This window comes from Eriocheir sinensis, unplaced genomic scaffold (assembly GCF_024679095.1).
Source record: "Eriocheir sinensis breed Jianghai 21 unplaced genomic scaffold, ASM2467909v1 Scaffold356, whole genome shotgun sequence".
Lineage (NCBI taxonomy): Eukaryota > Metazoa > Arthropoda > Malacostraca > Decapoda > Varunidae > Eriocheir > Eriocheir sinensis.
The window spans coordinates 55,912-80,684 of NW_026111672.1; the positions used below are offsets into that span (position 1 = coordinate 55,912).

The 24,773-nt window shown below is 43.4% G+C and overlaps 1 protein-coding gene across 1 annotated transcript; it reads left to right on the forward strand.

Moving 5' to 3' along the window:
- The first annotated feature begins 1,368 nt into the window (after window positions 1-1,368).
- LOC126991878 (uncharacterized) lies at window positions 1,369-10,356 on the forward strand. The gene is made up of 6 exons (XM_050850523.1): window positions 1,369-1,898; window positions 2,149-2,253; window positions 2,673-2,931; window positions 6,299-6,379; window positions 8,300-8,419; window positions 9,252-10,356. The coding sequence occupies exon 1, from the start codon at window positions 1,371-1,373 to the stop codon at window positions 1,875-1,877; it is 507 nt and encodes a 168-aa protein (XP_050706480.1). The 5' UTR covers window positions 1,369-1,370; the 3' UTR covers window positions 1,878-1,898; window positions 2,149-2,253; window positions 2,673-2,931; window positions 6,299-6,379; window positions 8,300-8,419; window positions 9,252-10,356.
- Window positions 10,357-24,773: the final 14,417 nt, after the last annotated feature.

A 24,773-nucleotide genomic window follows, 5' to 3' on the forward strand; every position in this document is an offset into this window, starting at 1 on the left:
AGACAGAGTAGAAAGTTGTGTGCAGCTTAGTGTGAATTTTTTCCCCTTCATTACTAGGCGGCGTTAGATGTCCAGGCTTGAGGGACAGGAAAAGCAAGATCCCTACAATGCAGTACAGTTTATGTGGCATACCATTTTGAAATTGCTACATTTGACACATTTTGTCAGTAAGATACAATCTGATTGACCGATTAGGACCCCAACACACACACACACACACACACACACACACACACACACACACACACACACACACACACACACCTATGCACAAACCTCAACATATGATCGGAGGAGGCTAGACTGAACCTGATGTGCCGTTTGAACACAAAGCACGACTATTTTCTTCTAGTTTGGTCCTGAGTTAGTTATAGTGTTGTGTCTGCTGGTTATGACTCGGCAGTGGGGGATGAAAAGGCAAGTCCTGCTCTCTCAGTCTCTCTCTCTTGGCCTAAAGCCTTTCTAAAGTCTGTTCTCTTAAGTCAGACCCAAGCTGACAACATAAACCTAAGTGTGTTTGCAAGCTGAGTGTTGACTGGCTGCTGCTGTGGCTTCCAAGTTTTCTTTAACCTGTTTGTGTTTATCTCACGCAGCACTTTCTGCTAATATGCACTGTGCTTATGACCACGCTTAGGTTTATGTTGTCAGCTTGGGTCAGAATTAAGTGAACAGACTATAGTTGTGATATATAGGAATTGAGCTACACTTGTGGGCTCTTGTGTATGTGTTAGGTGGAGGTTGTATGTGTGTGTGTGTGTATTTACCTCGTGATATACAGGATGCTTTACGCTGGTCCTGTCTCCAAATTTCAGTTTATCAAGTATAGCTTTAATTCATGAATATTTTTTGCTTGAGCTCAATTTTATCTATTTTCAAGGTCATTCTAAGTCACAATGTATCTGTGTGTGTGTGTGTGTGTGTGTGTGTGTGTGTGTGTCTGCCTCTGCTTGCTTGTCTGGTTTTTGTATGCATTTACTTAGTCATAGTATAGAGGATTTTAACTAAGCTTGTGTTGACCTGCCTCCATATCTGCTTTCATACAACTGTACTTACTTTCATAAATTCATGGATGTTCTCAGCTCTGTCTCCTCATCCAGACACTTGCCAGTGTGAATCACTCCAGCAGGGAAGTCAAGCCCCATAATAATGATGATGATACTACTACTACTATTACTATTAATACTATTGCTAGTAATAATAATAAAAGATGGTATATATATTTTATTTTACTCAACTGTATCACAAACTTCCCATTATGAACCACTCTTAACAGGGAAGCCAAACATAATAGTAATAATAATAATAATAATAATAATAATATACACATACTTTATTATACTTTATTTTACCATCTGGCATTTCAGGGTGAGATGGAGGTGTGGCCAGGCCTGTACACACACCTCACCTCCCAGCTGATGGCCCTGGCGCGGGGCAAGGTGGTGCTGGTGCTGGAGGTGTGGCCAGGCCTGTACACACACCTCACCTCCCAGCTGATGGCCCTGGTGTGGGGCAAGGTGGTGCTGGTGCTGGAGGTGTGGCCAGGCCTGTACACACACCTCACCTCCCAGCTGATGGCCCTGGCGCGGGGCAAGGTGGCGCTGGTGCTGGAGGTGTGGCCAGGCCTGTACACACACCTCACCTCCCAGCTGGCGCGGGGCAAGGTGGCGCTGGTGCTGGAGGTGTGGCCAGGCCTGTACACACACCTCACCTCCCAGCTGATGGCCCTGGCGTGGGGCAAGGTGGTGCTGGTGCTGGAGGTGTGGCCAGGCCTGTACACACACCTCACCTCCCAGCTGATGGCCCTGGCGTGGGGCAAGGTGGTGCTGGTGCTGGAGGTGACCAGTCTGACCTCACCCAAACATTGTGGCAGGAACTGAGCACCACACATCCACACACTGGTATGCATTCTACCTCCCTATAGAATTCAATTGGGAAAAAAAAATTGATACATCACTGAAAACTTGAAAAAAATATTGCACAGAAATCTAAAAAATAGCTTAGACAATTATTATTACATAGCAGGATGATAGTAATATTGATAATAATAATAGTAATAATAATAATAATAATAATAATAATAATAATAATAATAATAATAATAATAATAATAATTAGAATGGTAATAAGCAATCCCTGTTGTGTGTGCAGGGTGGGAGCTGCCTGCCGTCCAGGCCAAGAGTGCCGCCCACACCCTCAGTGCCTTGCTGGGCCACCACTGCCCCCCTGCTGGACCCCCCTGCAGCCATCACCAAGGTGCCTGATAGCTGTCTGTCTGTCTATATATTTCTGTATCAATCTGTCCATCTCTATGCCTGTCTATCTATCTCTGCTTATATCTGTCTTTATCTATCTATCTATCTCAGTCTGTCTATATCCATTTATCTATCTCTCTGTCTGCCTTATCTCTGATGCAGGATTTATTGAACTGTTTTGTTTTAATATTGTTTTTGTCCCTCTTTTTTTTATTATTATTCTCCTTACTTTACTGTCGCTGCCTATTTTAATTTCCCTATCCATGTCTGCTCATTAAGAGGAAGCTGTTTGGGCCTGTAGCATTGTTTTATTTTTCCTTGATGGCCTTTCTTGGATCTCAGAAACAATGTCTTTTTCCTATAGTTAACCTGCTCTTTTTCTCAACATTGACCTTCCTCTCCCTTCCCTGTCCTCCCCAGCCTTCAGGAGACACTGCTGAGCCTGGTGTATGTCCAGCGGGCACACTGGCGCTGCTTCCAGTACCAGGGTCCTTATGCCAGCAGGAGGTGCGGGGCGAGGCTGACCCCAGCACCTTCACCCCGAGCCTCTCCTTCCAAGGCCTGGTGGGTGTCTGGCCCTTACGCCTCCAGACCAGAGACGCCATGCAGCTCCTGACACCACAGACACAGCAGCTCAGGGAGAGGATTGGTGAGAAACTGCTGCAGCTGAGGAGGGAAGGTATGTAGGGAGGAAGGGGAGGAGGAGAAAGAGGGAGAGGGAGAGGGAAGGAAGAGAAGAAAGGGAAAAATGGAAAGGAGGGAGGGAAGGAAAGGAAAGGGAAGGCAAAGAGGAAGAGGGAGAGAGAGAGGGGGAGGGAAAGAAAAGGAAGCAGGGAGGAAGGGAGAAGGAGGCAAAGAAAGGGAAAGGAAGGAGGGGAAAGGAGAGTTAAGGGAAGGGAGGGAGTGAAGGAGATGTGAGGGAGGTTGGGAACATTAGGAAATGGCTTTGTACTGCAGTGGACCAATAATAATGGCTGAGGAGGAGGAGGAGAAGGAAGAGGGAGGAATGTACACCTTTCATAGGAAGCTCAGTCACAGCAAACAGGAGTCACTGAGGAGCTCTGTGCCTTGTCTTCAGAGGCCGTGGTGCTGAGTGAGTCTCCGAGGCTGTGTCTGGTGTGTGACGAGCAGGTGGAGCAACACGCAGCCTTACGGAAGGGTAAGTGCACTACACACTAAGGTGTTTTTTCATTCACAGACAAAACATAATGAAGATAGTCTAAGTACTCTGATGTACCCGAGGCAGCTCTTGGTACCTGCCAGAATTTTTACCTCAAGAAGACCAAGTTTCCCTCACATATATATATCTACTTGGACCGAATTTCTTGTCCACACCAAACCCACTGAGGCAGCACATGGCATCTTTTTACCAGAGCTTTTACCTTAAAAAGACTCAGAGTTTCCCTCACATTTACCATTTATAGAGGACTTCGTGGTGCAGTGGTTAGCACACTCGGCTCACAACCGAGAGAGACAGGGTTCGATTCCTGGGTGGAGTGGAAAAATTTTGGCTTTTTCCGATACCCCACGCCCCTGTCCAGCCAGCAGTGAATGGGTACCAGGTATTAATCGGGGGTTGTGTCCTGTCTCCTGGGATCTGTTCCCTTCTATAATTCCTTCCCTTCTGTCTCTCTCCGGCATATGACCACAGATGTTGCGCCGACTAAACCAAACTTTCCAACTTTCTACATACCATTTATTTATTTTCACCCAATTCCTTGTTACATATGTCACCCATTCAGGCAGCTTTAATACTCTTTACCAGAGCTAGAAGACAAAGCTTTCCTCACTTATCTAACCAACACTTAACCACCATAACTTTGACCACACATAACCCCTTGAGGCAGCTTTCTACCCTCGTACTAGACTAGAGCAACCTTTTTTACCAGACAAGTTTCCCTCACACCACAACACACAGAGGTACACACTAATTCACCCTCCCCCCCCCCACACACAGGGAACATCCAGAGTGGCCAGAGCGCATCCAGCGGGTGTGGGAGATACTGGGGCGTGCCGGGGTGCTGGGGCGAGGCCAGCGGCTGCAGGTGGGTGGTGGAGGCACTGTCTGTATGATGTGTGTGTTCGTGTTTATGTCACTGTTCCGTCGTTCACTGTTCAGTTGTTTACTTCTTGTTTGCCTTGCTTAGTATGAGTCTCCCTTCACACCTGCACTGGCTAACACCTGTATAGCCACCCATAGTAAAGCATAGAGGGTATGCAGCTCTCTCTATTCCTGGGACCTGCTTTATAAACATGATGCAGTGTCAGCCAGTAGGATCAGTTGGGTTGAATTGAGGCAAAGAAGTTGTTCTCATTGTTGGAATTAGAATTGAGGAGAGAGAGAGAGAGAGAGAGAGAGAGAGAGAGAGAGAGAGAGAGAGAGAGAGAGAGAGAGAGAGAGAGAGAGAGAGAGAGAGAGAGAGAGAGAGAGAGAGAGAGAGAGAGAGAGAGAGAGAGAGAGAGATATGCAAAACAGATTCTGGATAAAGGAAGGAGAGATGGGAGAGAGTAAATGAGAAATAGAGAGATTTATAGATGATGTCAAAGAGATATTGATAAAGAAAGAGTCTAATCCTAATCTAACCCTTTTCTCCCTCCCTCTATCCATCCTTGCACAGCCTCGGTGGCCCAGTGTGAGGAGGTGGAGCTCATGCACAGCCAGGAACACGTGGCCTTCATGTTCAGCCTCCAGGCCCAGCGAGAGGAGGAGCTGCAGACCCTTCAGGAGAACTACAAGTCTGTCTACCTCCACCCCGCCACCAACGTCTGTGCCCTGCTCTCGGCCGGCTCACTGCTGCAGGTACGAGGGGGAGAAAGAAGTACCATAAGTGCATGTAGGAGAGAGTAATGTTGTGTTCACATTGGTAGAGAAAGAAGGAGGAGGAGGAGGAGGAGGAGGTGTGTGAGACAGGAGATGAAAAGGAATGGCATTGAGTCACTCCTCTAGTCTCTGCTCATGGTTGGGTCTTTAGATTGGAGGAGGAGGAGGAGGAAGGAAAAGGAGGAGAGAAAATTATAGTAAAAGCCTGTAATAGAAAATAATGCTGTATTCAAATTGGAGGAAGAAGAGGATAAGGAAGAGGAGGAGAAAGAGGGAGAGGGAGAGGGAAGGAAGAGGAGAAAGGAAACAATGGAAGAGAGGGAGGGAACATAAGAACATAAGAACGCAGGAGTACAAGAGGCCGGTAGGCCTGTACGAGGCAGCTCCTTTGACCCTAAGCTCCCGTGTATCTAACCCCACCTAATATCGCTGTCCATGAATTTATCTGGTCTATTTTTTAATGTGACAATTGTATTGGCACTCACCACATGACTGCTAAGCCTATTCCACTCATCCACCACCCTGTTAGTAAACCAATTTTTGCCTATGTCCCTGTTGAATCTGAATTTATCCAGTTTAAACCCATTACTTCGTGTCCTACCCGGTTCTCTTACCAACAAAACCTTATGAATGTCTCCCTTATTAAAGCCCTTCATCCATTTATAAACCTCGATCATGTCTCCACGCACCCTTCGCCTTTCTAGAGAATGCAAGTTTAACTGAGTCTTTCCTCGTATGGCAAGTTTCTCAACCCCTGAATCATCTTAGTCATCCTCCTCTGCACCGATTCTAACATTTTGATATCCATTCTATAGTAAGGTGACCAGAACTGAACTGCATAGTCAAGATGAGGTCTAACTAATGCTAAATATAGTTTGAGGAAGACTTCGGGGCTTCTGTTGCTTACGCTCCTTATGTTGCTTACGCAAGGCAAAGAGGAAGAGGGAGAGAGAGAGGGGGAGGGAAAGAAAAGGAAGCAGGGAGGAAGGGAGAGGGAGGCAAAGAAAGGGAAAGGAAGGAGGGGAAAGGAGAGTTAAGGGAAGGGAGGGAGTGAAGGAGATGTGAGGGAGGTTGGGAACATTAGGAAATGCCTTTGTACTGCAGTGGACCAATAATAATGGCTGAGGAGGAGGAGGAGAAGGAAGAGGGAGGGGTGTACACCTTTCATAGGAAGCTCAGTCACAGCAAACAGGAGTCACTGAGGAGCTCTGTGCCTTGTCTTCAGAGGCCGTGGTGCTGAGTGAGTCTCCGAGGCTGTGTCTGGTGTGTGACGAGCAGGTGGAGCAACACGCAGCCTTACGGAAGGGTAAGTGCACTACACACTAAGGTGTTTTTTCATTCACAGACAAAACATAATGAAGATTGTCTAAGTACTCTGATGTACCTGAGGCAGCTCTTGGTACCTCCCAGGACTTTCTCTGCCTCTGTGGTGGATAGTGGAGTGTTTCCCATGTGGTATTAGTGTGCTGGATATCCCTTCACTGGTAGCCTGGTAACATACACTCCCAGGTCTTTTTCTGCCTCTGTGGTGGATAGTGGAGTGTTTCCCATGTGGTATTAATGTGCTGGATATCCCTTCACTGGTAGCCTGGTAACATACACTCCCAGGTCTTTTTCTGCCTCTGTGGTGGATAGTGGAGTGTTTCCCATGTGGTATTGGTGTGCTGGATATCCCCTCCCAGGGTGCAGGACTTTACATTTTTCTTCATTGCATTGTAGCAGACATTTTCGTTCCACTCCTGTAGCTTGGTGAGGTCTGTCTTCTGGCTGGAAATCTGCAGCCAAGGGTTTAACAAGTGTGCTGCACCTTCATGGGACCAAGTTTCCCTTGACTCTTTTTTGGAATTACTTTTACACAGACATTGTTGCAGTTTGAGAATGCTGCTCACTGGTCGCTTGCTTCATGTCCTACTCTCTGACCCTCACCGGACCTGCCTTTGACGTGAGAGCTCTTCATGTCCAAATACTATGCCTAGATAGATAGATAGAGAGACAGATAGATAGTGTGATAGGTAGGTACTCCCAGTTATCTCCTGATATTTGCTGTATTACCTTTCATGAATTGATAAGTTTATCTGTACTGTGTTCATTGACCTGGTAGTGAAGACGTTAGATGGAGTCTTTCAATGCTGCATCTTTTAAGGTTAATCAGATGATGACAACTATGAGCCAGGTGCCCAGAGTTTGTTTTTTCCCAAATAAATGAACAGCTATTTCGAGAGAGGTTGTTTCCCTCAAGAGACAGGAACCATTCAGGAAAAGGGAGAGAAGGAAGAGGGAGAGGAAAGAAATGCAATGCAGTTTGCTTACTGTGAAACAAACAGAATAAATGAACATAACAACAGCATCACCAAGGTTGTATTGAAGGGAGGTAAATAGATAGAGTCCGTCCTTTCTCCCCCCAAAAATGCATAGACACATTGCATGGACCAGGAACAATTTTGGCACAATATTTTACTTATCCATAATTGCCTAAGTGGCCAAAAGAGAGATCAGTTTCAGAAGGAGAGGTGTTTTGATTGTTCTAAATACCTATTCAAACACATGCTAACCAACTTGAAATAGTGCTCCAGCCCTCACTTGGAAATAAAGGAAGGAAGGAAGGAAAAGGAGGCCTGGAAAGATGGTAGGAAGGAGGAGGAGAAAGAGGAATAATTAAATGGAGAAAAGGGAAGAGTCCAAGGGAATTTAAGGAAAGAAGGAATGATAAAAAGGAAACTAGGCTGGCAGAGAGAGAGAGAGAGAGAGAGAGAGAGAGAGAGAGAGAGATATATATAGATATAGATATATATAGAGAGATATATATATATATATATATATAGAGAGAGAGAGAGAGAGAGAGAGAGAGAGATCAGCTAAACCCTTGATTCAGCTATTCCACCACCCCGTGTCTTTCCTCCCAGCTACAAATCAGAAAATTGACCCTCGAGTGCTAAGTCCTCTGAGTATTTTTCTCCCCACACTGGTGCTGAAGTATTGCATTTTCATTCAGTCACAATTACCTGACACTTTTTTCCTGTTATGATTCCCACTGATCAATGTCTAGATTGGCACAACCCTGTCCAGCACATGAAGGTTCACCCTGCTATCCAAGCTCCCAATGCAAGAATCAGTTATGGTCCTCAGCTCTGGTATTTCATCGTCCAGTGTCCTTCCTCCCAGCCACAGTTCAGGAGGAAGAAGTCGTGTTTACTAAAGCCACAGTGTTTTTCTTGTGTTGTTTCAGAGTGGCATGGGTGATGCAGAGGCTCTCACTCAGGTGGTGCTGCCCGTGGCCTACCAGTTCAACCCACAGCTGGTCCTGGTCACTGCCAGCCTTGATGCTGGTGCGGGGACCCACTTGGAGGTTGGTGGATGGTGTCACTATCTGTATGACTACCTGCTGCTGCCTCTTTCTCTTTTTCTGTCACTATCTGTTCAGTTCAGTTCAGTTCTCTCTCCATAATTATATTTTCAGTTCATGGTCGGGAGTTTTGGCTTCATAACAGCACTCCCTGGTGCACTCCTTCACTGTTTGGGTTTCTTGTTTTCATCTCTTTATTCCTTTAGTGTTCTTTCTTATCCAAAATTTCTGTATTGTTCTTTTTGCTTTTTTTATTTATTTATTTATTTATTTTTATCTGCCTTAATAACACATCTTCAGGGGCTGCCATGTGTATGCAATGAAGCATTTTGTAGTCTCCTTATATTGTATCCTGATGTATTGTCATCTCAGACCATTGCATTCCATAGTGAAGAACTCCCTTCCTCTTCCTCACCCCCATTCCTCCCTTCATGCATCTCATACCTAAAGTAACACAGCCTAACCATTGCATTCCATATTAAAGGACTCCCTTCCTCTTCCTCACCCCCATTCCTCCCTTCATGCATCTCATATCTAAAGTAACACAGCCTAACCATTGCATTCCATAGTGAATAACTCCCTTCCTCTTCCTCACCCCCTTTCCTCCCTTCATGCATCTCATACCTAAAGTAACACAGCCTAACCATTGCATTCCATAGTGAATAACTCCCTTCCTCTTCCTCACCCCCTTTCCTCCCTTCATGCATCTCATACCTAAAGTAACACACCCTAACCATTGCATTCCATATTACAGGACTCCCTTCCTCTTCCTCCTCCCTTATTCCTCCCTTCATGCATCTCATACCTAAAGTAACAGCCTCACACGCACTCCCAGGTTGCCGCGTGAGTCCCGATTGCTTTGAACATATGATGGCCCTTCTGTCTGGCCTGGCCAAGGGCCGCATGGTTCTGGCACTGGAGGGCGGCTTCAGCCTCAACACCATCAGCTACTGCATGACGCTGTGTGCCAAGGCCTTGCTGGGGGATCCGCTGCCCCCCCTTGAGCCATTCACTTAAGCCCTGTTGGAGCAGCCCGTTTCGGGAGGCTGCTCTGTGACCAAGTGGCTCTTCGAAAGCCAAAAAACGCGGAGGCGAGAACACCAGCAGCTCCACCGTAAGGGTGCACTCAACCCGAAAAACTCCCGACTCGAAGCACATTAAAGCTTGCTATGTAAACGCTCGTAGCCTACGTAACAAATTTGAAGACTTAGAAGTCCTCGCAGCTACAAATCATTATCACATCATCGGAGTCACAGAATCTTGGATAGACACTTCAAATAGAGATTTCATTGCGGAATATAGATTACCGGGTTATACCATTTTTAGTCATGAAAGAGAGAACAGACAGGGTGGAGGCGTTATCTTTTATATCCACAACTCTCTCCATCCAGTATCCGTGAAAACAGATATTATAACCAATGTAGACACGGTCTTCATTGAAATTAAAAATAAATCTCGTAAAATAGTAATTGGACTTATCTACAGACCGCCAAGGCAGACTCTTGATATCGACCACGCATTAAGTGAATTATTATTAGAAACAAGTAGCAGTTGCGAGGCAGTAATTGTTGGGGACTTTAACTTGCCAGTGAAAAGATGGGGTGAACCGTTGAACTGTCATACAGGGCTCGACCTGTACACAAATTTACTAGAAAGTGATTTACATCAACACGTTCAAGAACCGACTCGGGAAAATAATATACTTGACCTTATCTTTTCAACGACAGCTGATCTAGTTAACGAAGTAAATGTTGGTCCAATTTTTAGTTCTAGCGATCACCGAACAATCACATTCAGCATCAATATGAAAGAAAGTAAAGTAACTCCTAGTAAAGAAAAGGTGCCTGATTATCAGAGAGCGAATTTTGCAAGACTCCGATCAATTCTAAATAATTCTGACTGGACTGAAATCACGGCGGAAACAGATATTGATAAATCTTGGGGGGCCTTCACCACAGTATTGAACAATGCCATAAGCATATGCGTACCCTATCGTAACAGACGTTCAGCTTCTAAGAAGAAACCCAAATGGTGGAATAACGAAATTCAAAATAGCCTATCTCTTAAAAAACGCGTATACAGTAGGTACATATCATCTCAGAGCGAGGCTGACAAACTAGAGTTGGACAGAATTCGCCGCGAAACCAAGAAATTAATAAAACGAAGCAAGAAAAATCTTGAAGAATATATAGCGGAAACAAGTAAATCTAATCCTAAAGAATTTTTCAGCTATGTAAATAATAAAAAGTCACTCACTTGTGGTATCGGACCGCTTGCTAATGAAAATGGTAACCACACGAACGATGAAAATGAAATGGCTACAATCCTAAATAACTTTTTCGCATCCGTATTTACCGACGAAGATTGTTTATCACCTCAACCGCCGGAGGTTAGAAGGACTGAAAAGATGTTAAGTGGCGTGCTCATCGTAGAAAGTGACATTTTACGCACAATTGAAAAGATTAAAGTAAGCAAAGCTCCTGGTCCAGACAAAATTACCCCTAGGGTCTTAAAAGAAATCAAACATCAAATTTGTAAACCGCTCTCCATCATATTCAATAAATCTTTAACAGCTGGAAAAGTTCCGTCGGATTGAAACTTGCAAATGTCACACCAATTTTCAAAAAGGGGGACAAGTCTCATCCTGGAAACTATCGACCAATTAGCCTGACATCTATTGTTTGTAAGTTAATGGAGACTATCATTCGCGACAATATGGTGAAATTCTTCGAAGAAAATAATATAATAAATAATTCGCAACATGGCTTCCGTAGTAAACGTTCGTGTTTGACTAACTTACTTGATTTTTTCACTATATTTTGAGGTGTACGATGAAAGCAGATCAGTAGATATCATATATCTGGATTTTCAAAAGGCATTTGATAAGGTCCCCCACCAACGATTGCTCAGCAAACTACTGGCGCACGGTATCTCGGGTAACATTCACAATTGGCTTGCGGACTGGCTCTCTGAGCGGAAACAGAGAGTAGTTCTAAACGGTGTTACATCTAACTGGCTCGATGTCAAAAGCGGCGTACCTCAAGGATCAGTGCTTGGCCCCATGCTCTTCTTAATTTATGTTAATGATATCGATGATGGGCTCACTTGCAAAGTATCAAAATTTGCTGATGACACAAAAATTGCTAGTAAAGTAACTGCGATACTCGACGAAGAAGCTTTACAATCAGATATAGATCGACTTGCACGTTGGGCCAATCAATGGCAAATGAAATTTAACGTTGAGAAATGTAAAGTGTTGCACATCGGAAAAAATAACAATCGCGTTCGGTACGTAATGAATGGCCAACAACTTTATGCAGTAAGTAAAGAAAAGGATCTTGGAATCACTATATCAAGCGATTTAAAGCCCGGTCAGCATTGTTCAGAGGTAGTTAAAACTGCAAATAAATTGGTTGGCTTCATCGGACGAGTCTTTAATAATAAATTGGAAAAAGTAATATTAAAACTGTATAATTCGTTGGTTCGACCCAGTATAGAGTACTGTGTACAGTTTTGGTCTCCCTACTACAGAAAAGACATAGAAAAGTTGGAACGGGTCCAACGAAGAGTAACAAAGATGATTCCTAGGTTGAGAAATTTGTCATATGAACAAAGGCTTAAAGAAGTAAATTTATTCAGCCTATCAAAACGAAGAATGCGAGGCGATCTAATAGAAGTGTTTAAAATGTTCAAAGGATTCAGTAATATTAATGCGGAAGATTACTTTACAATTGATCGATCAAATAGAACAAGAAGAAATCACAATTTGAAGATAAGTGGTAAAAGATTCTCGTCGCACGAAGCTAAACACTTCTTCTTCAATCGAGTTGTTAATGTTTGGAACTCTCTACCCTGTGATGTCGTTGATAGTACAACAGTTACGGCCTTCAAGAATAGATTAGACAAGTGTTTTGAATCCAACCAGCAACTAAGATATTACTCATTGTCGTAATAACGTTAAGTTCTTTCGAATACTGGTGTCCTTGTCCGCTTTTATCGCCCGGTTAGTGGTAGCAGTAATGGTAGTTCTTTCCTCTTTCCTACATAAATTCCATGCAGTTTTTCCATGCTGCATGGTTCTTTTTCCTTTCCTGCCAGCTTTGGCTGGAGGGATGGGGGGGTGGGGAGGAGCCTTCGCCTTTGCTGTCCTTCATCTTCCACCTTTGATTAGATAGTTAGTGTAGCTTGTCACAAACAACCTCGTAAGGACCAGCAGGTCTGCTGTTGTTTGTTCTTCCTTTGTGTTCTTTGTGTTTGAGCCCCAGCTGGTGCCCAACAAGAGTGCCGTGCAGACCATCAGTGACGTCATCCGTACCCACAGCCGCTACTGGCCGGCGCTCTGCTTCAAGGTGAGTGTGGGGGTCTTTAATCCGACCACTGCAATTGGCACGGATTTGGCCTTCACTGGTAGCCCGGTAACATACAGTCCCAGGTCTTTCTCTGCCTCTGTGGTGATAGTGGAGTGTTTCCCATGTGGTATTGGTGTGCTGGATATCCCCTCCCAAGGTGCAGGACTTTACATTTTTCTTCAGTGAATTGTAGCAGACATTTTTTGTTCCATTGCTGTAGCTTGGTGAGGTCTTCTTGTAAGAAATCCACAGTCAAGGGGTTAAGGGGCAGGACTGGTGAAAGTTATCCCTCATGTCCTGCTGGTGTGTTCTGTGCCTGGTAGTGTTGTCAGTACATAATATAGAAAGCTGCCTCATTTCCAGAACTATATATTGGACATGTATTAGTTAGATCTCTCAAAACATTTCTTCAGTTCTCAGTGGCTATAGATATTGTTGTTGTCAAACAGTAAGAAGCAAAACACATTATCCTCTCTATGTTTTGCAGTCTTTTCTTGTAGTTTGAGTCCTTGTGGTGCCTGACCCTGGGCAAGGTTACTTTCTTTACTGTCCTCACACTGCTCCTTGCCTCCCTGGAGCAGAGTCAGGGAGAGGTTGTCTACATCTACCATCAGTATAATAGCCTTGGTGATTAGTAGAAGGAGATAAGAGAAGGAATAGAAGGTTTATTTTGATTTATATTAGTTTTTTTTCATATCTCTTCTTCATTCTCCTCCTCCTCTCTCCCTCTCTCTTCCTTTCTTCCTCCCTCTCTCTTCCTTTCTTCCTCCCTTTCCCTCTCCTCTCTCTCTTCCTTCATTACATTCTTCACCCATTCCTCCTCCTCCTCTCCTCTCCCCTCCAGGATTTATACCTCCTCCTCCAAATCTCTCCTTATGTTAGAATCGCTTCTCTTTCCTTCCCTCCCTCCTCTCCTCCTTCTCCCTCTCCCTCCCACTCTCTCTTCCATTCCCTTCTTTATCCACCTTTTCCCTTCTCTTTCCTTCCCTCCCTCCTCTCCTTCTCCCTCTCCCTCCCACTCTCTCTTCCATTCCCTTCTTTATCCACCTTTTCCCTTCTCTTTCCTTCCCTCCCTCCTCTCCTCCTTCTCCCTCTCCCTCCCACTCTCTCTTCCATTCCCTTCTTTATCCACCTTTTCCCTTCTCTTTTCTTCCCTCCCTCCTCTCTCTTCCATTCCCTTCTTTATCCACCTTTTCCCTTCTCTTTCCTTCCCTCCCTCCTCCTCCTCCTTCTCCCTCTCCCTCCCACTCTCTCTTCCATTCCCTTCTTTATCCACCTTTTCCCTTCTCTTTCTCTCCACCACTCTTTACTTCTCTCTCCTCCCTCACTCTGTCTCCCTTGGTCCACTCTGTTCTCTCTCTCTCCTTCCCTCCATGCCTCCCTCTCCTTCCTCCTCCTCTTCTAGATTTGGATAGTAATATGTTTTAATGTATTGCAGAAAGAAGAAGAAGAAAAGAAGAGAAGGAAGAGAAGGAGAGGGTATATGTGTGTGTGTGTGTTATATGGACAAAATTTAAACTGATTTCTTTCAACATATATTTTATTATTATTATTGAAAGACAAACTTTTCTTCTTCACTTCCTCCTCCTTCTTCTTCTCTTTCATCTTCTTCTTCTTCTCTTTCATCTTCTTCTTCTTCATCTTTTGTCGGGGTTCTGATAGGAAGAGAAATAATAAAAATAATGAGAAAGAATTAGCTCTATAGAGAGAGAAAGAGGGGGGGGACCCATATATGTGTCTGTGGGGGTCATCCTGTGGATCCTGAGAGAGAGAGAGAGAGAGAGAGAGAGAGAGAGAGAGAGAGAGAGAGAGAGAGAGAGAGAGAGAGAGAGAGAGAGAGAGAGAGAGAGAGAGAGAGAGAGAGAGAGAGAGAGAGAGAGAGCACAGCCTTCTGTCTCTTTCTCTTCCTTCTCCTTATTCTTTCTCTCTTTCTACTACTACTACTACATTTCCTCAGTAGTTAGTCAGTCACTGTGTGTGTGTGTGTGTCAATCTCAGAAGTGCCTCCATCTGTCCCTGCTCTGGCACTCTCACTCTTCAATTCCTCTTCTTCTATCTCCTTAAATCTTCACTTATATACCCATGCTGTCTTCTCCTCCTCCTCCTCTTCTCACTTTCCCTGACGGCCCCTCCCTCATACACTCTCTTCACAAACCCATTCTCATCACGTGTCCAAACCTTCTGGGCGCAGCACACTCCACTCCTTTCGCTGCCACACCCACACCAAACCGCTCATACACGCTTCATTCTGCCTCGTCCTGACACACCACACACACCTCTTGTATAACACCTTTCCACTGCACGTATTCCCCCTTGCTCTGCTGCGTGTCATGTACAGTACTTGGCTAAAGCTGTTTCTTGATCCCCTCTTGGCCTCCATGCTCACACTTCTTCCCTTCATAACTCTGCCCTTCGCTGCTCTCTTCCTGACCTCACCTCCCTGTGGATCTGGCCGTCTAAACTCATCTATATTCCTGCACTATTCACTTCTGCTCTCCCTCCCACGTTCCCATTCATTACAGTTTATTTATCTCCTCATTCCCTCTCACTAGCACTCCATTTCTTGTTACAGTTGTCACTTTTCTCCCCTATTTCTCTCCCATTTATCCTGGTGTGTGTGTGTGTGTGTGTGTGTGTGTGTGTGTGTGTGTGTGTGTGTGTGTGTGTGTGTACCTCCTGTAATAATAAAATAATGTAGGAATGCTCAATAAAAATAAATTACAAATATATATTACTATTATTATTACCATTGTTATTATCATTAGACCCAAGAAGGAGGAAGAGGGATAGAGATAAGGGAAAGGAAGGAAGAGGAGGAGGGAGGGGGAGAAGAGAAGAAGGGAAGGAAGGTGAGGAAGGAAGAGAAGAAGAATGAAGGAAGAGAAGAAGAATGAAGGAAGGGAAGAAGATATGAGAAAGGAGGAGAGATGGAGGAGGAGGAGGAGGTCATAATCTATCTTCCTCTGCACCGTGAACCTAAAAGAACACTTCTTATGACCCTCCCTGCCCTCCTTTTTGGCCTTTGGGAACAGCTGATGTGCGGGGCAAATGCTTCCGACCTTAGGAGGGAGGTGAAAGGGAGGAGAAGAACTGGAGAGGAGGAGATAAAATGGAGAAGTGGAGGAGAAAGGGGAAGACCAGCAGCAAGAAGACACAAAATAATGATAAGAAATATTAAGGAAAGAGAAAAACAAAAGTAAAGAGGAAAATAACAGGTTAGGGAAAGAAAACAAGGAAAGTAACAAATAAAAAAGTTAAGAAAAACTGAAATAAAACAAGAATATTAAGAAAAGGAAATAAAGAAAAGGACACTGGCCAAATCACTTCCCCAGCCGCCCCTGAGGCCTTAACACACACACACACACACACACACACACATAATCCCCTAAACAGACCCCACATTTACAGGGCCAATGTGACATGTTTTCAGCCCCAAAACAGCCCCTTCCAAGCCCTCTAGTGTGCCCAGACCTTCCTGTAGAGGCCAGGGCAGCTCAACAGACTCTAGCCCCAGCCCAGGGATGGGTTTTAATAACACTAACACGTATTTTGACAACAATGAGTCACCAAGAACCTGTAGAGTGGACAGGAGGAGGAGAGAGGAGGGAAGGAAGGGAGCAGAGAAAGAAAACTTGAAAGAGGAGAAGGAAGAAATGATGATGAAAAGATGGAAGAAAAGAAAGAGAATAAGTGGAGAAAAAATGAATAAAAAAGAAATTATGTACTATTTTTTACCTTTGTTCCCAAGTCTTCTTCCTCTTCTTCCTCTTCTTCTTCTAGTTCATCTCATTCCATGGAAGAAGTTAAGTTGAATTAGTATTCGTATACTAAAAATAAGAAAACTGTGTGTCCCTGCCTCCCTGATACGTTCCCTGCCTTCTAGCACTATAGTTCTGCCGCCTCGTCCAGCCTCCCTGTTATATGTTTAAGGCTGAGATTTTTCTCTCTTTTCTACTACACCCGGTCCCACACGTCCTCAGCGTGTATTGAAACACACGAAACATTAATCAAGACAAGGAGAGGGTTTTGTTGGCTGCCCGGGATTGAACCCGTGACCAGCGTGACGGGAGAGCCACTACCTTACCAGTCGGCCAAAGAGGTACCCAGCTGGCTGAGTGGGTTATGGGAGGCTTGCCCGTCAGGCCTAGTCGCTGCACTACATATGCATTAAAACAACACTGAAAGCAATTACAATTATGAAGAAAAGAATGGAATTGACGGCATTCCCTCCTCACATCTTAATTCTCCCTTTCAATACCTCCCTCATGTATTCCCTCCCTCTCCACACTGTAACAGGCAAGTGACAAGGGCCAGGAGGAGGAGGAATTAGTGATAAGGGAAGGCATGCCTGACACCACAAAACCTCAAAACTGCCAACTCTGAATAAGCTGAAAAACTAAAATACCGGAGCCTACATTATTCCATCACCTCCTCTCCATCTCCTGGTTCCTTCCGTCCAGGAGAGAGCAGCGGAGTTCCTTGAGCAGGCCCTTCCACTTGTAAGCCTGGGACTTCTTGGACGTGAGGCATCTTGGACAGCTCTGTGGTGAGGTGCTCAGGCTGGGGAGGAGGAGAAATGTGTAGGGAATGTGTTGGGGGAGGGAGGGGAGGGGAAGGGAGGAGGGTAAGGAGGAGAGAAGAGAAGTTAGCAAGATTTTACTGTATATTAACCAGACATGGAGCAATTACTTATGTAATTGATTACGATTATGATTACTTCATATTTTCACGATTACGATTACAATTACAATAAAATTAGGTGTAATCAATTACTATTACGATTACATGATGTATTAATCGTGATTACAATCATGATCACAGGAAGGACTGAAAGGTGAACTTGCAAATTTCCCACATGTACCATGCTGAATATTTAATTGGTTGAATTACTATAGATATTTAGAGTACACACTTGCTGTACGAGAAACTATTAACTAAACTTTGATAATGTAATCACAAAAGTAATCACGATTACAGTTGCACTTTTATAATGTATTCAATTATGATTACGATTACTTTAAAAAATAAGAGGGTAATCAATTACGATTACTTGAAAAGCTGTAATCGATTGTAATTAATTACGATTACAGATTACGATTACCCCATGTCTGATATTAACATGATTCATAACACAGCATGACTAAGGTAAAGAAGAAGAAGATATATTAATTAACATGATTCATAACGCAGCATGACTAAGGTAAAGAAGAAGAGGATATATTAATTAACATGATTCATAACACAGCATGACTAAGGTAAAGAAGAAGAAGATATATTAATTAACATGATTCATAACACAGCATGACTAAGGTAAAGAAGAAGAGGATATATTAATTAACATGATTCATAACGCAGCATGACTAAGGTAAAGAAGAAGAGGATATATTAATTAACATGATTCATAACGCAGCATGACTAAGGTAAAGAAGAAGAGGATATATTAATTAACATGATTCATAACACAGCATGACTAAGGTAAAGAAGAAGAGGATATATTAATTAACATGATTCATAACGCAGCATGACTAAGGTAAAGAAGAAGAGGATATATTAATTAACATGATTCATAACGCAGCATGACTAAGGTAAAGAAGAAGAAGATATATTAATTAACATGATTCATAACATGATTTAGGGTAGGCGGTGGCCGAAGTGATAGCGTACTGGACCCACATTCGCCGCGTGATGGACGACGCGGGTTCGAATCCCCACGCTACCACTCGGATTTTTCAGTCACCGCCGAGTGGCTTAAAACTACCCACATGCTGTCCTGAAGACCACCCATCAACCCGGACTCTAGAGGAAGCCGTCCCAGCGAATCAAGAACGAGTTCCGGGGGGCAGCATGAGCCAATGCAAGATGGCGCCACTATAAACACTCGCCTGCGCCAGAACGGGCTGGGCCGACCATCAGGCCCCACCTGGAAGAAGCCTTGGGGCGACCATCAGGCCCCACCGGGAAGATGCCTACCAGCGCAATAGGCAACAACGTAAAAAAAAAAAAAAAAAAAAAAAAAAACGCAGCATGACTAAGGTAAAGAGGAAGAGGATATATTAATTAACATGATTCATAACGCAGCATGACTAAGGTGAAGAGGAAGAGGAACAAGAACAAGAAGAGGAACAAGACCAGGAGCATTATCCAGGGTCTGTGTAAAGCCTTTCTCTAAGCCCGCCCTGCACGCGGAGTTGTTGGTTGTGGCGCAACACGTCTCAAGAGCCGCAGGGCTTCCTGCGCCCGCCTGCTCCCCTCTCCAGGGGGGCAGGCTCTCTTTTCTTCTTTTTGCTACTGGAGGGAGGAAGGAGGAAAAAAAAAAATCAAAGTTCTTCCTCACTAAAGATGTCACTTAATATGAACTAAATACTGGCAGCCTCTTTGCTATTTTTTGCCTTCATTAAATTCCTGGAGGGTCTGAGAGGAGGAAAAAGGAGTATGAGTAACAGCAAAGGCACAGCTCTGCCTCACCATAAGATGTCATTTACAGCAACTAAAAACACTGCGGCCAGCTTCCTAACTATTTCTGGCCTTTGTTGAATAATTCCTGGAGGGTCTGGGAGGAGGGAGGGGAGAAGGGGCAGAGGGAAAGGAGGAAAGAAGGAACAGGAGAGAAGGAGGAAAGAAGGGAAGGAGTGGCAAAATCACAGCTCTTCCTCACCAATAGATGTCATTTATACCAACTAAAAAATGCTGGCAGGTTCCTAACTATTTCTTGCCCCTGACATATTTCTGATGCTGGCAGGTTCCTACTATTTCTTGCCCCTGACATATTTCTGATGCTGGCAGGTTCCTACTATTTCTTGCCCCTGACATATTTCTGATGCTGGCAGGTTCCTACTATTTCTTGCCCCTGACATATTTCTGATGCTGGCAGGTTCCTAACTATTTCTTGCCCCTGACATATTTCTGATGCTGGCAGGTTCCTAACTATTTCTTGCCCCTGACATATTTCTGAAGTGTTCTGAGGGGAGGAAAAAGGTGACAGGAGCACTGGAGAAAGTGAAGCTCTTCCTTACTAGAAGATGTTGATTAATAATAACAAAAAAAAATCATTGGCAGCTTCTATGTTACTTCCTGCCTCTGTTAAATTGGTAGGGAGGAGGAAGAAAGTGGTGTGTGTGTGTGTGTGTGTGTGTGTGGCTGGAGGGAGGCAGCTATTAGCAAGTTCAGAACAGCAGTGACTATGAAATTAAGGCATAGAAGATAGGAATTAAAGAAGAATGAGTGTGATGGCAGTGACTTAGAGAGGACTGAGTGAAGCAAATGGCAGTCAGGACAAAATGCAGAAATAAGGAAGGACAAGTATTTCAGAGTTTACCAGGGAAAGGGATGGAAAAAAAGTGATGATTTTGGTTAACTCAGGCATTAGGAAGTTAAATAGCAGAGGAATGAGCTTGAGCAGAAAGCCTCGGGCACTGCAGAAGGCTGGAAGGAAGCAGCTGTTAGCAAGTTCTGAACAGCAGTGACGATGAAATGAAGGCACAGAAGACAGCACAGGAAGGGAAGAATTTGAGTGTGGTGACAGGGACTTAGGAAGATGATTTAGGACAGATTGTAAATGCTTCATGTGGAAGAGTGCAACAGCTGAGTATTGTAAAGGATAGGGAAAAGTTGCGTGAAAAGCTGCGTCAAGTTGGCAGACGATGAAGTTAAGGTCCATATTGTCAAACTCCTCACAGGCTTGCTCCATCTATTTCAAAAGGCTCTCGCAGAGGTTGTCGGGGTCTCCATGGGCGGTTTCCTGAGCCTGGCGGTAGTTTTGCATGGTTTCTGTGCCTTGAAGGAGAAAACACCCAAGACAACCCAGTTACTCTTCCCTGTGGGCTTGGGAAATAGGTGCAGTGGGAGCCTGATACATTTAGGAAGACAGGAACACAAAGGTACAGACAAACAGAGATGCAGGGTGGTGTTGCCGATAGTTTCACACGGCTGCTGCACCCTGAACGGGAAAACACCACCCAGGAAAACACGGTTAGCCTTCTCTGTGGCCTTGGGGAATAGTAACAGTGGGAGCCTGATATGCTTAGGACCATAGGCTGACTTACAGCGCCTCATTTTGGGTGTTGATGACATAGAATCTCTCTCTCTCTTTCTTTCTCTCTCTCTCACACACACACACACACACACACATACACACACACACACACTCACACACAAACACACAATTACACTGGAGTGAAAAACAGTATGCACATGGAGGAAGAAGAGGAGGAGGAAGAGAAGGTGAAAAATTGATAATATGAACTCCAAAAATATATCATCCATGTAAAAGTTAATCTAAATTCAGCCTTTAAAAATTGTAACAATTCTGCCATACATCAGTGCACTCATGTTATATTAAGTGTTCTCTTCACAGTGTCCTCATGATATCAGGCTGTGTGGTGGACCGTCCCTTCCTGAGTGGACAATAGTCGTGTGGCAGGCTGGGCCAAGGTGCCAGAAGAAGACATTAAGTTTTTGAGAGATGGGATGAGAAGTTTTCAGGTAAGAACTTGAGATAAGGACAGAGCAAGGGTGTTTGCTGTAGAGGAGAGGGCACAGCTGCATGTCACCAAAGAATAAACTTGATAGGGGAATGCTTTGCCTGGGATTCTTACACACTACTGACCCTCACACACCAGCTATTTCTTAAGGCAAAGAGAGAGGTAAAATGCATTCTCAGGAGTGGTTATTAGAGTTCATGGCACAGAAGCCTTGTCAAACTGCCACCAGGGTCACAAAACTACCCACGGAAAGGCCCACAACTCCTACAAAAGTCACGTCACGTGTGTGTTTGGGCGCTGGAATCTCTAAATAACGTGGCCCATTGCCCGCTCAGAACAGATGGCATCACTGTAAATACTCACCTGCCCTGCGCCATGACGGGCTCGGGCCGACCACCAGGCCCCTAAAGAAGGCCTACCAACTGTAGGCCAGGATGTAAAAAAAAAAAAAAAATAAATAAAAAATAATAATAATAATAATAATAATAATAATAATAATAATAAAACAAAATAAATAGATTAATTGATAAATTAATAAATAAATTCCAGCAGCACTGACCTGCGGTGGAGTGCCACATGTTGAAGTAGTGGGAGCACACGTGGCCCGTCCAGTGGCCCCCGTAGTGGCCCTGGCCGGGGAAGGACGAGCGGGAAGTGATGAATGGCCGCCTGGCTCCCACACCCTGCAGGGGTCTGGCAACAAGTAATGGCCATATTGATAGATACTAAATGAAAGTATTGGTATGTTATAAGAAAGAGGACTGGCGGGCACTCCTGAACTTGGTAGCTGCATGCCTCAACCCCTACCATCCATCATTTTAAACACTGGCTCATCCCTATGCTGCCCTAATCCCTTATGCAGGAGTCAGCCAGCCAGCATCTTCATTCTTTCATCCCTTTGGCTGGTAAACTCTGAAAGAAAAACAGCCTTCCTTCATCTGTATTTCCTCTTGCCAATGACTTGGGTATATTATTAATACATTGTAACGATACTAAATGCACACCACAAACTTACTGCAAGCACATCACTAATGTACTGTGCCCATATTGAATGCATACCACAAACTTACTGCAAGCACATCACTAATGTACTGTGCCCATATTGAATGCATACCACAAACTTACTGCAAGCACATCACTAATGTACTGTGCCCATATTGAATGCATACCACAAACTTACTGCAAGCACATCACTAATGTACTGTGCCCATATTGAATGCATACCACAAACTTACTGTCAGCATATCCCTCCCTGCACCTAAAACTCTGAGCATCATAGACTTATGCATTGGTGGCACTCGTCTCTGACAGTCCGTAGAGGTTGTAGAGGTTGTAGTGGAGCCCGATGTAGTGCCTTGCTGACATGCAGACCGTGTGGTGAAGAGAGAGTCTCCGACCACTGGCGGCAGGAAGGGCGGACGCTCCAAGTTGTTCTGCTGACAGCTGTGGTGACTCCTGGACCAGAGGTTTGTGGGTTCATTCATGTCCTCAGAGTGAGTGCGTGAGTGGAGTAAGTACATGAGTGAGTGAGTGAGTGAGTGGAGAGAGAGAGAGAGAGAGAGAGAGAGAGAGAGAGAGAGAGAGAGAGAGAGAGAGAGAGAGAGAAACATTTGAAACATTTATTTATAGCTATTAGTTATACAAAATTATATATGTTATATGCATATATATATGGACAGAGCTTTAAGCTGTACAACTAAAGCTAGCCTGTCTAAAGCATAGCTTTTTAGGCAAGACATATATAATTTATTTGAAAATTAGTGGCTGTGACAACATTAATAATAATTGTACTTAAGATGAAATGATTATGATAACTTTACATAATGTTAAAGTAATAGAATCATATATTGAGCATGCGAGATAACACAATAGAATAAACGCATACATACATACATGCACACACACACAGACCTATTTATAATCATACACACACACACACATGCATACACACAAGCTTACACATATACATATGCGCACACACACACACACGCATACACCCATTCATATACATAAGTAAATTGCACATATGTTGCATTAATTCATTAACATAATATTTTAAAGTACATACACATATGCACATTTATAAGGAAAAAGTGAATTAGTTAATAGGTCATTATAATATTAGTTTTTGATCGGCTTTTGAATGTGTTGAGGGAAGGAGCTTCTTGAATTTGTGTGGGGATAGAATTCCAAATTACAGGACCCAAATAAGTAGTTGAATGTTGGAGTTTTGAAAGACGATGAATAGGAAAGATCAGATTGTAGCGGTGACGGATACTTAATCATGAGATGGGAGGAGGTCACGCATTTCATTCTTATTTTTGTACATGAGTGTAGCTATTTCCAGTTTAGTTATATCATCCAGTTTTAAAATTTTGGTTTCCTTGAAGAGTGGACTAGTGTGTGCTTAATAGTTGCTGTTAGTAATAATTCTTACAATTTTTTGGAGCTGCAATCTTAGGGGGGTTAAATAGGTGGTGTATGTTGTACACCAAATGGGGTTGCAGTAGGTAATTAGTGAATAAATGTGTGCACAGTATATTGACTTTAATACATTTTGAGGCATGAGATCCTTTACTTGATAAAGTAAAGCAATGTGTCGTGATATTTTCAGTGTAAGGTTATGTATGTGATATTTAAATGATAATGAATCATCATAATCTACACCAAGAAATCTCACTCTATCCATTTTAGAAATTATTTCATTATTGATTTTTAAATTAATCAAGTTAGACACTTTTTTAGTAGTGAATAGCATAAAGCAAGTTTTCTTTGTATTAATTGTAAGTCTGTTACATAGACACCATTGGTATAGTTTTTCGAGTTCATGATTTGCATTTAGTACAAGTTGATCTTGGTTCGGACCTGTTAAGTAGAGTGTCGAGTCATCGGCAAACAATATACTTTTAGCTTTAAAGAAAAGATTTGATATATCATTGATGTATATTAGAAACAAAATTGGGCCTAGAACGCTTCCTTGAGGTACACCAAGTTTTACAGTGGTAGTAGATGATTTTTCGCCGCTAAATACAGTACATTGATGTCTATCTGTTAGGTAATCCTTGAACCAAGAGAGTATTGGGCCTCTGATCCCATAGTGGTACATTTTGTTAATAAGAATGTTATGGTGTACTGTATCAAAGGCTTTAGCAAAATCTATAAATATGGATAAGACATGGAGTTTTTTGTCAATTGCAGAAAGTACATCATTAGAAAATACATTTAAGGCTGTAAAAGTGCTGCAGTTCCACCTAAAACCATACTGAGAAGGGTTTAATATACTCTTAGTTTCAAGATAGTCAAGTAAATAAACCTTCATTAAAGTTTCAAATATTTTAGAGAAAATTGTAAGTTGAGATATTGGTCTATAATTTTTAGGGTCATCATCGGGACCAGACTTGTGGATAGGTGTAATTTTTGCAGTCTTCAACAGAGATGGAAAAGTTCCAGTTGTAACAGATTGATTAAAAAGTATAGCCAAAGGGATTGAAATGAAATGAGTTTCTTTTAATATAAGAGGGTGATATA

Bases quoted from the DNA above. Each gene is read 5' to 3' on its own strand.
- LOC126991878 (XM_050850523.1), top strand. From the start codon at position 1,371: ATGGAGGTGTGGCCAGGCCTGTACACACACCTCACCTCCCAGCTGATG.